The sequence below is a fragment of the Sycon ciliatum genome, chromosome 5, assembly GCF_964019385.1.
Source record: "Sycon ciliatum chromosome 5, ocSycCili1.1, whole genome shotgun sequence".
Lineage (NCBI taxonomy): Eukaryota > Metazoa > Porifera > Calcarea > Leucosolenida > Sycettidae > Sycon > Sycon ciliatum.
This window is the reverse complement of record NC_088647.1, coordinates 31,753,097-31,768,298: the sequence shown is the minus strand read 5'-3', so window position 1 is coordinate 31,768,298 and position 15,202 is coordinate 31,753,097. Positions and strand designations below refer to the sequence as shown.

Below are 15,202 nucleotides of genomic sequence, written 5' to 3'. Positions count from 1 at the left end.
TGTTAAAACCTTACGGTATGGAGGGGGAGCTCCATGAAAAACCGTTATCCAGCCTCCCCCAATTCAAGCATTCTCTCTATCAGAATTTTCGCCGATATATTCATTACACTGTCGGCAGATTTTGTATGTCTCGATCTATTTCCTTAGCCTATCCTCGATTAACTGCTCCCTCTACATAAAGTTGTCATTTCATTCCTCTTGCAGGAGATCCCCTCGACAGGCCCAAAGCCTTTGGGAAATCCATAAATATAATAAAATACAAAATACAAATCCGGGTATGACTCATTATCACACATATGTTCAGACTCCTACTCGTGGCGACAATACCCTTGACCTCGTGATGTCTACCTTCAACTCCCCAGTATTGACAACCGCCACACCCCCTCTTGGGCGGTCTGACCACGTTATCGTTCTATCCGACTTCGTAGGCATATTACCTTGCCACAAACCTGCAGCAAAGCGAACTGTCTGGCGGTACAAGAGCGCAGACTGGCATCGCCTCCGAGCTTTCCTTCGCAACTCTCCATGGCACGACATCATAACCGATGACCCAGACACCTCCTGTGAGCGGGTAACCACCACTATCAGAGGAGCAATAGCCAGGTTTGTCCCATCTAAGGAACTTACCACGAGGCCGAGCGATCCAAAATGGTGGACACCGGAATGTACAGCTGCTATGAGGGAAAAGGACAAACGTTGGCGTTCCTGGAGAAAACACCCGAGCGATCTTTCACTCAAACAAGCTTTCCTCTGCTCCGTTACCACAGCCGTCAACATCCTAAGGCGATCCCAGGAAGCTAAAGAGGCCAGTATCCGTCACAGCCTTTCCACGGGCTCACTCAAGGACAAAGAATGGTGGACCAAGTTAAAGTATGCTAGTGGGGACGGACGTAACACGGACATTCCTCTCATTGTTGATGCGGGCGGACGAGAGTTGGCAACAAGCCATGAGAAATCGGAGGCCTTCGCCACCTTCTTCTCCAGGAAGTGCAGTGTCACTGGCCAGGATCTTACTTCTGACGACTTACCTGACCTTGTTGCAACCGGAGCACCGGCACTCGCAGCCGTTCATTTTCGCCCCACCACTGTCTACCGTCTGCTAGCGCGACTCGACGTACCAAAGGCGACTGGTCCTGACGGCATTTCAGCCCGGGTCCTGAAAGAGTGTGCCAAAGAACTTGCGAAGCCTTTGTCCCAGCTATTCGCTCTCTGTTTCAGGTGCGGAGTTCAACCAGAATCTTGGAAGACAGCTAACGTGGTACCGATCCACAAACGGTCCTCGCGCTCTGTTCTGAATAACTACCGCCCAGTCTCGTTATTATGCATAATGTCCAAAGTAATGGAAACTATTGTCAATCGCCAACTGATGAACCATCTTGAGCGCCAGCAGCTCCTCACTCCCCACCAGTTTGGGTTCCGTAGAGGTCTCGGCACGGCAGACGCACTACAGGCGCTTCATAACGCCTGGGTGGGCATCGTTGGCCAAGGTGGCGCGGCACGAATTCTCGCAGTCGATATAGCCGGGGCCTTTGACCGGGTCTCCCACGTGGGCCTCCTCTACAAGGTCCGGCAGCTCGGCATTACTGGCACTCTCTATTGCTGGCTATCGTCTTATCTTGACGGCCGTTCACTCCAGTGCTTAGTCGGCGGTCAGATTTCCTCTCTCTACCCAATCTCTGCAGGGGTGCCCCAAGGCAGTATATTGGGCCCTACGCTGTTTCTAATATACGTGAATGACGCTGCCGATGTTCTTGATGGCAATGCTCAGCTTGAGGCCTACGCGGACTGTCATGCAGGTTCTCACACGCAACGGGAACACTTCGTGGTAGTAAAATAGATATTTCGCAAACAACAAAAAGACAACTCTTTCTCTTCCTTTCGAAGAACCGAGCTAATTACTTGCCGAGCCTCATCGAAAAACCAAACGAAACTCTGAAAAAGCCCTACACTACACTAGTACGGGATTCAGCGCAGAGCAAAAAATGATCATGAGTCATTATACAATGCATGCAGTGTAGCCGTGAAAACTGGTGAATAAAGAATGCAGTAGGTTGGCAGCACGTGACCCGTCGTACCGCAGTACGCGACGGCGTCGCGGCTTAGAAATGAAAGGAAACACTGCGAGAAAAGACAAAACGAAAATACATGTCCCTTTGTCAAAACTTAGAAGAAACAAACAAAATGCGACCAAGAATCATTTTGAGAGTCAACGTCAATACTCTTGTGCAGTTGTGCAAATTCTTGTCTTGCACTGTGCAACGCAAGAAACAAACACACCTACGAAATAACTCGTGAACTAACTGTAGGCTAAATCACTACATGTACGCGAAATTGCGTTCCAAAATAAACTGAATTTCTGAGACATTTCATATTTCACATCCTGAGAGAAATATTGAATAAATAGTAAATACTTCATAAAAAAACACATGGCCACGACGGCCTTCCCAACATACCCCCCTCCTTGATACATCCGTATCAAAGAATGAGTAAAATGAGAAAAGAGATCGAACTGACTAAAGATGGCGATAAGTCCATCTAAAACGTGCGTACGGACTGTCAGCCTTTCACAACCGGACATAGCCGTACAACTGACCTGGTTACCTGCTTGCCTCCGACCTGGAGCTTAGCGACACGCACTCTGCCGTCAGAACCAGGGTAGACCTCCAACACCCGTCCAAGAGGCCACCTGCCACGGGGGGTATCAGCTGACACAACGAGGACGATGTCACCGACACTGAGATCCGGGTACTCTTTCCACCACTTGGAGCGACGATTCAGGGCTGGTATCCACTCCTGCATCCACCTTCGCCAGACATGGGATACAAGCATTTGGACGTGTTGCCAGCGGCGCCGAAGACACGGTGACTCGAGGGCAAGATGATAGTGCTCAATGCGTCCAACCAGGAAGTGATTCGGTGTGAGTGGCAAGTCATCGCGGCTGTCACTAGAGGGAGGAACAATTGGACGAGAGTTGAGTAGCGCCTCTGCGCTGCAGAATGCTGTTCGCAGCTCCTCATCGGTGATTGATGCCTGCTGTAGAACATGGTAAATAGCCTTCTTTGCTGCTTTTACCATACTTTCGTGAACGCCTCCAAAGTGTGGTGTCTGGGCAGGGATGAAATGCCACTTGATCCTCTTCATGGTAGCGCTGTGCTCCAGGACGTGTTGCTCCTGCTCGGTGAAAATCTCCGATAGCTCACGATTAGCCCCGACGAAGTTCGTACCATTGTCCGAGAGCACTTCAGCAGGAACACCTCGGCGGTTGCACATTCGTTGAAAGGCGTTGAGAAAGCTGTCGGTATCCAAACCTGTGGCCATTTCCAGATGCACAGCACGACAAAGACAGCAGGTGAAGACGCACAAATACCGCTTAGCTCGTCGTTGCCCTCGACCCTGTACCGTTGCGAATGGTCCAGCAAAGTCGACGGCCACGCGACTGAAAGCGTGGAGAGGCTCCTTCAACCGGATCTTGGGCAATGGTGCCATGATCTGCGTGGCTGGTTGTGCTTTCCGAAATTGACACTTCACACAGGAACGTTCGTACTCCCGGATGGCTTCTCGAATCGCCACGATCCAATATTTCCTCATGAGGACTGCCATAGTGTGAGCTGTACCTGCGACGTGATGGTCTGCCTCATGCTGGTCTCTGATCACTAGCTGTGTTATCCAGCAAGACCGCGGCAAGATGATCGGATGCTTGGCGTCTTGACTGAGATACTGTGCCTCTTGGAGCCGTCCTGTCATTCTCATCACACCAACTTCATCCAAGAACGGGGTCAGGCTGCTCAGTGGACTGGTTGCCGGTAATGGTTTGCCCTTCTGCAGTGACGAATATTCAGCAAAGGCGTCCTTCTGGCTTGACCGAATAACGGCCTGGAGGCTGTCTTCGACTTCCTCGACCGTCAGCTGACCATACTGTCTCTGCGTGGCTGGGATTCGGCAGTTTGAGGAAAAGCGCAGCACCCACGCCGTCAAGCGGACCAGCCGCTGAAGCGAAGAGAATCGTTCAGGCGCCAGAACCCACTCGCTCGTCGAGAGGAAAGACACACATGTCACTTGGTGGTGTTGCTGACCTTCTTCGGGTGGTTTGGCTTTCGTGCGGACCTCTGGTGCAGCTGGAACTTTGAATCCCTCGGGCTGCTGTGGCCGTTCTTCGATGCTCTGAACGAGATATGACGGACCGTTCCACCACAGCACATTCATCGCGATAGTAGCGCTTGATGTTCCTCGTGACAGGATGTCAGCTGGATTCACCGCCGTCGGAACGTAGAACCACTGACTAGGCGAGGAAGAAGCCTGGATCTCACCGACGCGGTTGGCCACGAATGGCTTGAAGACCCGGCTGCTGTTCCTTATCCACCACAGGACATCCATGCTGTCACTCCAGAACACGACATTCTCCATTGCGATGGCGAGTGTCTTGGCTACGGACACACCAAGACGACATCCGATGACTGCTCCCATTAGCTCGAGTCGGGGGATGCTAACAGCTGATAACGGCGCCACTTTGGCTCGAGCCATGACGAATCGACTGGACCTCGTACCATCCTGGTACACATGACAGAGATAAGCGACTGCTCCATATGCATCTTGCGAGGCATCGCAGAATACATGTAGCTGAGTCTCCACCACCTCTTCATCGCGTTGAAGACACCGGTGAACTCGGACATCCTGGAGTGCATCCATGTCGGCACACCACTTTTGCGCCTCTGCGCCTAGCTCTGGAGGCAGAGAGTCGTCCCAGTCAGCACCTGCTAGCCACATCTTCTGGAACAACATCCGACCAACTATGGTGAATGGCAGTACGAATCCGATCGGATCAAACAATGTGGCTAGGTTCTTCAAGAACGCTCTCTTGGTGACAATGTCTGATGGCGGCTTGACATGAATCAGGAACTCGTCTTCCTCTGCTCGCCACTTAACTCCGAGAGTCTTGGTCGTCGGCAGGATTCCATTAGCGAGTTCCACTTCCTTGGCTCGGTCCTCCTCGGGGACTTCGGCGAGCACCTCAACATTGTTGGAAATCCATTTTCGCACATGCATTCCAGCGAGACCCCACAGCGCCGTAAGCTCGTGGTACAGCTGAATCGCTAGCTCTGTTGACTTTGTCGAGTCCATTGAATCGTCCATGTACGTGGACTTCAACACGGTTTCTGCTGCCATAGGAAACTCCTCCTGGTTCCGCCGCGCATGCTCTTGCGAGACCAGTTGAGCTAAGAATGGAGATGCATTGATCCCGAACACTACTCTATTGTACTGGTAAACGGCCGGTTGGTCCTCCGTATCTTCTCGCCAAAGAAATCGATGGAACTGCCGGTCATCCTCTTCCAACTCGATTTGTAGATACATCTCTGCCACGTCGGCTACCAGTGCGTTTGGGTGTCGCCGAAACCGCAGGAGAACGTCGGTGAGGTCCCGTTGTAGTTTGGGCCCAGTGCTGATGTAGTCATTCAGACACTTGCCTTTCGTCTTTGCTGCTGCATCAAAGACCACACGCACCTTTGTGGATGTAGCCCCAGGTCGTACAACAGCAAAGTGCGGCAGATACCAGCCGTCGCCATCACTTGCGTTGCTGATCTTGCTGATATACCCTTGTTCTAAGTGACGGCGAATCACGGTTCGGTATTCCTCAGCGACGTCTGGCTCCTTCGCCAGGCGTCTCTCTGCTGCGATGAGCCGCTTCATTGCAGTTTCTCGACTGTAGTTGTCCGGAGGTGGTCTCTTGATCCACGGCTCCATAACCTGGCATCTTCCGTTCTTGTAGGTCATCGACTGGACCGTCTGATCAAAAACGGCTTGATCATCTGCACAGAATTCGTACGACTGGGGAAGTTCCTCCATCTCCCACATCCTTCTCACCAGTGCATTCAGGTCGACGTCCTTTCCGAAGTACGTGCGGGTGAAATTTGTCGTCTGTTGCGGTCTGGTGCTCCTGCCAACACATGTCCACCCGAGTGGCGTTCTGCGTGCGAATGGCTCATGAGCCTCACCATAGACTTCCTCCATGCACCTGTGGAGACTAGCGTGGTCAAGGCCGATCAGCGCCTCTACTCGCTTCTTCTGGCATTGCGGAAACTCAATGCCGTTGAGGTGCGGATACCGTGTCTGATCTACCGACCAATCATGAGGTGTAAGTTTACCGGTGACATTCTTGGCAGTCAGAGCAGAGAACTGTGTGATAAATCTGCCATCCAGACTCTCGATGTGGCAGTCGACTGGCATGGTCTCTAGGGTCTCGATGCGGCCGTTCAGCGTGCTCACTGACACTTCTTGTGTGGGAGCGCTAAGCTCTAGCTGTGCCGCAACGTCGCAATTAAGGTAAGACTGCGTGCTGCCGTCGTCCAGCAGCGCGTTGACCGTGACATTCTTGTCGCCGTGGCGAAGTATGACGGGAACGGTTCGCAGTGCGACAGCTCTAACGCCGACACTACTCATATGAGTGGCCATGGAACTGGTGTCACCCCCCTCCGTGGAGGCGCTACCCTGGAGCACTGGCTTCTGTGAGGCTCCATTCGAGTCTGTAGTAGTACTAGACTTTCCGAGCAGCAACGCGTTGTGGGTCTCTGTACAACCGTCTGCACCACAGGGCTGCGACCTGGGACAGTTATTTCCCAAATGACCAGAGTTTAGGCAACGGTAGCAAAGCTTGAGCGTCCGGGCCTTCTGCCAACGCTCTGCAATTGACAGCTTCCGATACTCTAGGCATTTCCAAACGGGATGGATCTTCGTGCAGATCGGGCAACTGCTGCTGCTCTGGGCCTTCTTGGGCTTGTCAGCGAAGAATGCCTGATGCTTCACTCCACCATGACTGGCCTGGCCCTTCAGGGGGTGACTCTTTGCTGTTTGAGTGGACCCTACTGGAGTTGCCGTGGAGATACCTTGGATCGTCTCCTGGGCTCGTACTTGGAACTCGCTTTCCAGCTCCACCCATTGCAGAAGCGCTTCGACAGATTCAGAGGTGCTTGTCTGATGTATCCACTTCTGGTAGCTCAGCAGAAGAGACACCCCCAGCTTCTGTGTTAGCCGGACATAAAATGTCCCGTTAGCCAACTCCTGTGTCTGACCACTCGCCTTCAAATTCACCACAGCGACATCGAGTAGCTCCGCAAAACGCTCCTACTCCTGGGCGTTTGCAGATCTCATCGCTGGGAACTTCTCAAGGGCTTCTAGATGCACTGCAACTAGACGTCGCTGACCACCGAACTTGCGTTCCAGCCTACGTCGTGCTGCCTCATACGCCTCCGCCGAGTAGCCAAGAGTGTCGATAGACCGTAGTGCATCGCCCGCGAGGTATTTTCGGAGCTGCAATAACTTCAGCCCATCCGGAATGTTAGCGCAGCCAATGCACATCTCAAACGCCGCCTTCCACGTCTCATATTGCCGCTTGTCGCCCTTGAACGTTGGAATTGACACTTTCTCTAAATGTCGGTACAATTCGATTCTACCAGAACTACTCGCTTGCACTGGTAGACCACTCGGCGAAGTCATGGCAACTGGAAGACTGCTCGGCTGCACAAGACCATAATCTTCACGGTGTGACGCGTGACCTGGCTGACCAACTGGTATTTGTTGCATGGCCGGTTGGGTCGCTGGTGGGGTAGACATTATTCCAGACTGATTTGGCAAGACGTGCGTCGGGAAGTCGGGTGCCGACAAGAAACCCGGTGGTGTTCCAAATGAGAATGGATGTCCAGAATGGGTCGGCGGTGGAACGTACACATTTCCTGATCCCGGCACAAATGCAGGTGTAGAAGCCGAGAGAGTATGACTTGCAACTGCACGAGGCTGCACAGCTGGAGTTGGTTGCGTCCCACGAGGAGGCTGCACTGCAGGAGTTGGTTGCGTCTGGGCTGACTGCACGAGTATGGTCGTGGCCGACAATGCTCTGGGTGGTACACTGACCCCACTTGAACTACGGTTAGGGGCAGTGATTACGTTTCTTGCCGAAGCTGCCGACGTAGATACCGGTGCCTGCTGCGCGCCAGACTGAGCAATGCCACTTGCCTGGTTACTCCCTGCAGACTGATGACCAATGTTCAGCGGTGTTGCCATGGTTTCGGCGGTTGCCATGGCAACCGGGTGAACTTTTGACAAGAGCTCCGCCGTAAACGGTAACGTAGGTACAGACGACAAAGAGACCGGAAAGGACACCTTGATTGTGCGTGACTTGTCTGTACTCACATTGGTTGCCATGGTTGCACTTGACGACGACACAATTGGCTGGCTGTCACTGACGCTTGCCATGTCAGCCCCAGGCGGTTCGTCCTGTCTATCACGATGGTCACCACTTGGAGTTCCCAGGGGGAGTGCCGATGCATTTGCTCTCAGAGGTGCTCCCGAGGAAACGGCAGGCGGCTGGGTAGTCCTCTCAACAGTCGCACTCTGGCTGACACTGGATGCAGACACATTCCCAAAACGACTGAGACTCTTCTCAGCACACATGTTCTGTTTTTCCTCAAGGGCCTTGCTAGGAGAGTGTGGCGGTGTCAACATCCTCCCACTTGCTCTGGGATTCTCCAAGCTCTGCGTCAACATTGCCTTTACTAATCTTATGTTCTTGGCTCTGGTGATGGAAGCTGGCGAACTTTCACCAGTTCTGGCTCGACTTGGCCTCTTGCTTATTTCTGCCAGCACGTCGCTGGTCTTGCTGACAGCATCGCTGTAGTCGACGTTGATGACCTCTATCTCCTCGTGCACTTTTTCTGTGGGTAGTCCTAATTCTGCGTACCGAGTTACCAGTTTTAGACACACATCCACAGCGTTGTGAACACTCTCAGTCACGTCATCCAACAACCTCTTGATCTCTTTCGAGGTCGCATCCTCTTCGTAGATCCTGCTGAGCAACAAGTTTCGATTTCGTGTGACATGGAACTTGGCCTTGGCCTTCGCTTTCTTGCACTCCTCAAGATCCATGTTGTCCAGCGAAAACCCGAAATGCTACTCACTACCACACTGCGCTTGGTGAAGGAACCACTACTTGACAACCATCCTCTGCTACCAATTTGTCATGCAGGTTCTCACACGCAACGGGAACACTTCGTGGTAGTAAAATAGATATTTCGCAAACAACAAAAAGACAACTCTTTCTCTTCCTTTCGAAGAACCGAGCTAATTACTTGCCGAGCCTCATCGAAAAACCAAACGAAACTCTGAAAAAGCCCTACACTACACTAGTACGGGATTCAGCGCAGAGCAAAAAATGATCATGAGTCATTTAGAAAAGCGATCCTGTCAGCTTTTCTATTATTGTGTTCACATGGCAAGAAAAACGACACCGCTATGCTACGTAAGTTTCTACGTAAGGTGCTCGGTATTTCACTTAGGCTACGTAAGTCTCTACGTAAGGTGCTCGGTATTAGATCTACCAACGGGTGGTAGCCGCGTGCGGTGCACGTGCATGGCAGACATTGTGTTGCATGCATGCAGTGCAGTCCGTGTTCGAACGTTCGGATGTGCATGCGCGAGGAACTTCCTTCTTTGGAACTGCTTCTTGTATGAGCTGTTTCGGATATTTCGTCTCCTGGCCTGGCTTATTTCGTTTCGGCGCTGCTGAGACCTCCTTTCGCGGAATATTACTCAATGACAGGTGAGTTGACCAGTTCCCTTTGATTTATTTGCTTGTGTTGACTCTTTCATTTACGAAAAGTGTGCTGATTTTGGGCGGAATGCAATAAAATTAATAATGGAAAAGCTGACAGGATCTCTTTTTTTCCTTCGATTCATTTGCTTATACTCACCCTTTCATTTACGGAAACGTGTGCTGATTTTATTCGGATTTAGATCCATTTTTATCTCTTTGCCCTTGGCTACAGTGTGCGAAGAACGCGAGTTCACCTTCTTGACGGTAAGGCTTATGTTAGATGTGTTGTCGAAATACTCATATTCATTGTACATTGGTACGTTACAAGTAAGGCAGTGGTCAGTGACATACTATCGTTGGCAGTTCCCAATCTGGAGGGAAAGGTTCAAGGACCCATTGACCGAGTTTGCAAAATATATTCGCATATCAGGGAAAATCTCCATTGTGGAGAGGATCAGTAACTTGTTTGCTTCATACGAAACAAGCCAATGGGTGCAGTCTCGTCTCGTGAAGATCTTGTACTTGTATGATTGGATTTGTTTACTGGAGTCTGGGCTGTTTGATTTATTATTTGTGAGTACCGCCGAGATTGCACTGCCCCAAATAAAGTTTCGTGCCGCCAAAGCAAGAATTACGATCTGCAAACTGTTTGTAGTACATGTACCTGCAAGAATGTGCTGTACATGTATCGTACTTTCTCTGTTGCTGTTTCAGTTGCCGTCATGTTTCTAAAGAAAGGTTCAGTAGAGAGGTTCTGCAAAACGAAAATTCGAACGAAGTTTCGCGACAGTCCTTGCGAAAGTGTGTACGAATTTTTGCACGAATTTTGCGTTCTGCACATTTTCGTAGTTTGCGCGGGCCAAGTGCACATACGCCATGACCCGATCTCACGAATTTTCCTACGACACTTCATTTCGCGTTCCCTGCAAGTTTCGCGTCCAAAGTTGCGAAAGTTCGTGCGAAGTTTCGCACTTCATGACGTAGAACGAAAGTTTGTACGCATTTTCGTTTTGCAGAACCTCTCTAGTGACTCATTTGTTTCATATGAGACGAGCCAATGAGTTGGTGTGGCTTAGAATCATCTTTCGCTGTAGAAGAAATCTATTCGTATGTCTATTGGAGAAATAATTGTATTCACTGGTTATAAAATAGGTTAAGACAAACTCACAGAATAAATACCATCGGTTCCTTGGTGTTCGTCCTAAAGAGGTTCGACTGGATATCATTCATACTCACCAAAAGATGTGTAAGATTTTATTATTATGGAGTGCCTTGTTTATCTCTCAGTACCTCCAACCATAGCCTTGCCCCTTTTATCCTCAACATCAGTGTAGTTGTTGGAAGGAGGTGTCGGACTCAGCAATGTATTTGTTTACATTTTAAATACATGTTTATTGTTCCTCTTTTGCTGTGTTGTTTTAGAAAATCGTGGACTAACAGTTTGAAGTCATTGAACTACTTCCAAAAGTTGTATCGACATCAACAGGATTACGATTTCAGTGCAATATGATGGTGGATGACCTTATCACGATAACCCATGATTACGATTTCAGTGCAATATGATGCAGGATGACCTTATCACGAAAACCCATCATTATAAACCATTATAAACACAGAATCAACAAAAACATCTGCGACACGCACCTGGTTACATTTCTCAAATAAATCACATCGAGGGTGGGGAGATCTGAAATATCTGAAAGGCAAGCCAATTTTATGACAGAGTCATGAAATTCTGCTACAGCAACATGCACAGAATGACCTCCGTATAGAAAAAAGTATCACCACGGTCCACGTACCACTACGTACTCACATGTTTCCCCGCACAAAGAACATGCATTTGGCCATTTTCTGCAAGAAAAGGCTTCCACATCAATGCGTATAATACGGTATTGATCCCTTGATATGATGTGAAGGCCATCATTTAGTTTAAACTTACATATTGAGATAGGGCATTCCATTGATTGGTGACAGAAAAAAACAAAAGAAATTATAGCAATAAAAACTGCTTTATGGCAGTTTTCTAAAAAAAGTTATTGTGTTCTAGTCCATGGACCCCGTCTAAAAAGTAAGAAATTAACGAAATGTGATAGCCGAAAATTAAAATTTCACACAAAACCTCACAATAATCACACACAGAATGAAAAGCTACATGTAGAAGACCTTTTCCCCTCGTGATCCTCTTTCCTATGCATGCATGACATGCATGTTGCCAAAAATTGTTGGTGCAGTACAAGTTTAGGGTTGAAAGCAGCATTTCAAGTGCTGTGATTATTGTGAGGTTTTGTGTGAAATTTTAATTTTCGGCTATCACATTTCGTTAATTTCTTACTTTTTAGACGGGGTCCATGGACTAGAACACAATAACTTTTTTTAGAAAACTGCCATAAAGCAGTTTTTATTGCTATAATTATACAATGCATGCAGTGTAGCCGTGAAAACTGGTGAATAAAGAATGCAGTAGGTTGGCAGCACGTGACCCGTCGTACCGCAGTACGCGACGGCGTCGCGGCTTAGAAATGAAAGGAAACACTGCGAGAAAAGACAAAACGAAAATACATGTCCCTTTGTCAAAACTTAGAAGAAACAAACAAAATGCGACCAAGAATCATTTTGAGAGTCAACGTCAATACTCTTGTGCAGTTGTGCAAATTCTTGTCTTGCACTGTGCAACGCAAGAAACAAACACACCTACGAAATAACTCGTGAACTAACTGTAGGCTAAATCACTACATGTACGCGAAATTGCGTTCCAAAATAAACTGAATTTCTGAGACATTTCATATTTCACATCCTGAGAGAAATATTGAATAAATAGTAAATACTTCATAAAAAAACACATGGCCACGACGGCCTTCCCAACACGGACGATACGACACTATACAGTCTAGTATCCTCAGCTCAGTGCCCTCGGGACGCTGCACACACCTTGCAGGTATCTACAAACCGCCTGCATGAGTGGGGTTGCCGGTGGAAAGTGTCTTTCGAGCCCACCAAGTCACAGGCTATGACTGCTACCCTCCGACGCACTGACCTAGACCTGCCCCAAATCCTGTTTGGTGGTACCCCTGTGCCGGAGGAAACCAGCATATCACTGCTTGGTGTTCGATTTGACTCCAAATTGTCCTTCGCTAGTCACCTCAGGACCGTGACCATCCGCGCCCAGCAGCGCCTCGGCTTTCTCCGACGAGCGGCCCACATTTTAACGCCAGCTGGCCGAACGAGTGTCTACAAGGCATTCGTGAGGCCCCTGATGGAGTATGCCCCACTTGTGTGGATGGGCGCGCCAGCCAGCCACATCCAACGTCTTGATAATGTTCAACGCCGCGCACTGCGCATCATTGGCCCTGGTGCAATTCTCCCCAGTTTGGCTGTCCGCCGGACTGTTGCTGCTCTCTCGTGCATGTACAAATTGCATTTCATCACTGGTCCTCCTCAGCTACTTGCTGTATTGCCACCGCATCGCGTTTCTCCAGCCAACCCCAGAACCAGGACCCAGCACAATAATGCCACTAGCCACGCCTATCAACTATCAGACACGCTCCCTGTCTCAGCTCCATCCGTCGTGAAGCGGTCGTTCCCGTACTGCTGTATTGGCGCATGGAACTCCCTTCCTGACAGGCTGCTGTTGCAGCGCCCACACAAAACACGCTTTCAGTCATTCAAGACAAAGGTCTACCGACACTTGAGAGACAGTAACTGATACTGGGCAACAGATTCCCTGTAATTTTCGTCGAGCTCGTCGCTTGCCGGACCCGCTAATCCGCGGACCTGGCCTTGCTCAGAGTGCTCAGCTGTGTTTTGCATACATGCAAAAAACTTGTTATGATTCTTTTCTTTTCTCTGTTTATTCTTTTACCAGGCGTGGGCCATCCCCTGGATAATCAAAATGGGTGCCTTATTATTTTTCTGTTTTTTAGCTTGTTTTCTTTACACTTCCTTGTGCGAGTTTCGTATCAGATCTATTAAACAAGTTTATAAGTTTTGGTTGATGAAGTTTACATGTACATTGTACATCAGTCCAAACACTGATAATTTACAATCTCTTTTCATCTTGTTTTTAGTTTTCTAAACACCTGCCGGTACTTTTACGCATTCTACTTCCCCATAGCTAGATCTAGCTTTCCTTTACATTTCTGTTTCTTTTTCCTGGTGCGTGCTTGTGGCATTGAAGCCGAGACCTTTGGTCGGTGGAGCCCCTGGTACCTCACCATCACTGCTGCCCAGTGCAGCCCCTGCTCAGTAGCTGTTTGTTTTTGTCCTCATAATTATTTATTTTACGAGTTGGGTTCGTGAATAATAGTAAAAAATAAAAAAATAACAAAATATCCTATAGTTGTACTGGGGGAGGGGAGTCGATCGAGGGACGCCTTACAGGGTGGTTTGAGATTCGACGATACTGGACCACCCCTGTAATGGTGCTGCACTCCTCATAATTATACGAGTTCTAGGGCTGCAACGAATATTATATTTCACAAACGAACGAATACTCACCCATAACGAACGAATAACGAATATTCTCTCAAAATGCTGAATTATTTCTATTTTAAAATGTGAAACAAATATTTTAAAGATAGGAACGAAATCGATTTTTTGGTAAACGATTCAAATATTCTATACCAAAAGAATCTTAGAAAGAGTTTGGCTAGTCCCCGGTTGTTCTAGACCAAGTAGATGTCTAGTGGAGTCATGCCCATTACTCTTGTTAGTCAAACTCCCCTTTCTCAACACATAACAATCACTCCATCCGTTCAAGAATTACTACGATAGATCGACACAAGAGCAGAGTGTGCGTACGTGTCAAAACGAACGAATATTCTAAAGGGGAAAATATTCCTTCCATTGGCTTCTAAAACGAATATCTATCGAATATTCGAATATTCCTTGCAACCCTATAACTACTCACACACGCCAATACAAACGCATGTATTCACGCACCACCACCTCCTACCCCCCCCCCCCCCCGACCACCAAAAAAACACCCCATCACTCCCTTCGGCGTCACACAACAAGAAGAGGCCCAGCAACTCTCAGAGAATGGCAAACGTATTTACGGATACAGCAAAGTCGATAGGCATTACAAAGTAGATGCAAACAGTAGATAGGCATTACAAAGTAGACGTAAACAAGCAAAGATTTAACTTTGGCACTTCGTTCATGCATTATTGAAACCCCCTTGATAGGCAAAAAGACTCTGGGGAGTCCCTAAATAATAATATAGAAATACAAAAATAGCAATGGTTTGCAGATATTGAAGTCTGATCTTTGATCCAGATTGTGTTCACTTAGTTGTATTGAGGTATTCTAGAAGATACTATGTCAGCAGTAACGCAGTCAATGCTTCAGAACCGTACAAACACTAGATGAATGCACAATATGAATTTCAGAGAAAGAATCTCTTTCGCAGAATTTTCAATTCTGGACAGACTCCAACACAACAGAAACAAACAAACAAACAAACGAACAAACAAACAAACTGGGCAAAGGTATGCTCCCCACACCGGAGCTCGCGCCGAACGTGTCACCTGATGCACTCCCGTCTGCCATCCAGAGCAAACGAGAAAAAAACAAGCAAACAAGCAAACAGAATAAATACACAAACATGTGGTCAGACTGACATTA

The 15,202-nt window shown here is 48.6% G+C and overlaps 1 protein-coding gene across 1 annotated transcript; it reads right to left on the bottom strand.

Annotated features, from left to right (window-relative positions):
* Positions 1-2,556: 2,556 nt before the first annotated feature.
* On the bottom strand, positions 2,557-6,447 carry LOC135817014 (uncharacterized). Its single transcript, XM_065330113.1, has one exon. It carries the CDS (start codon positions 6,445-6,447, stop codon positions 2,557-2,559), a length of 3,891 nt encoding a protein of 1,296 aa, XP_065186185.1.
* Between the last annotated feature and the right edge of the window lie 8,755 nt (positions 6,448-15,202).

Excerpts from the sequence above, each read along its gene's own strand:
- LOC135817014 (XM_065330113.1), bottom strand. The coding sequence starts at position 6,447 with ATGGCCACTCATATGAGTAGTGTCGGCGTTAGAGCTGTCGCACTGCGA.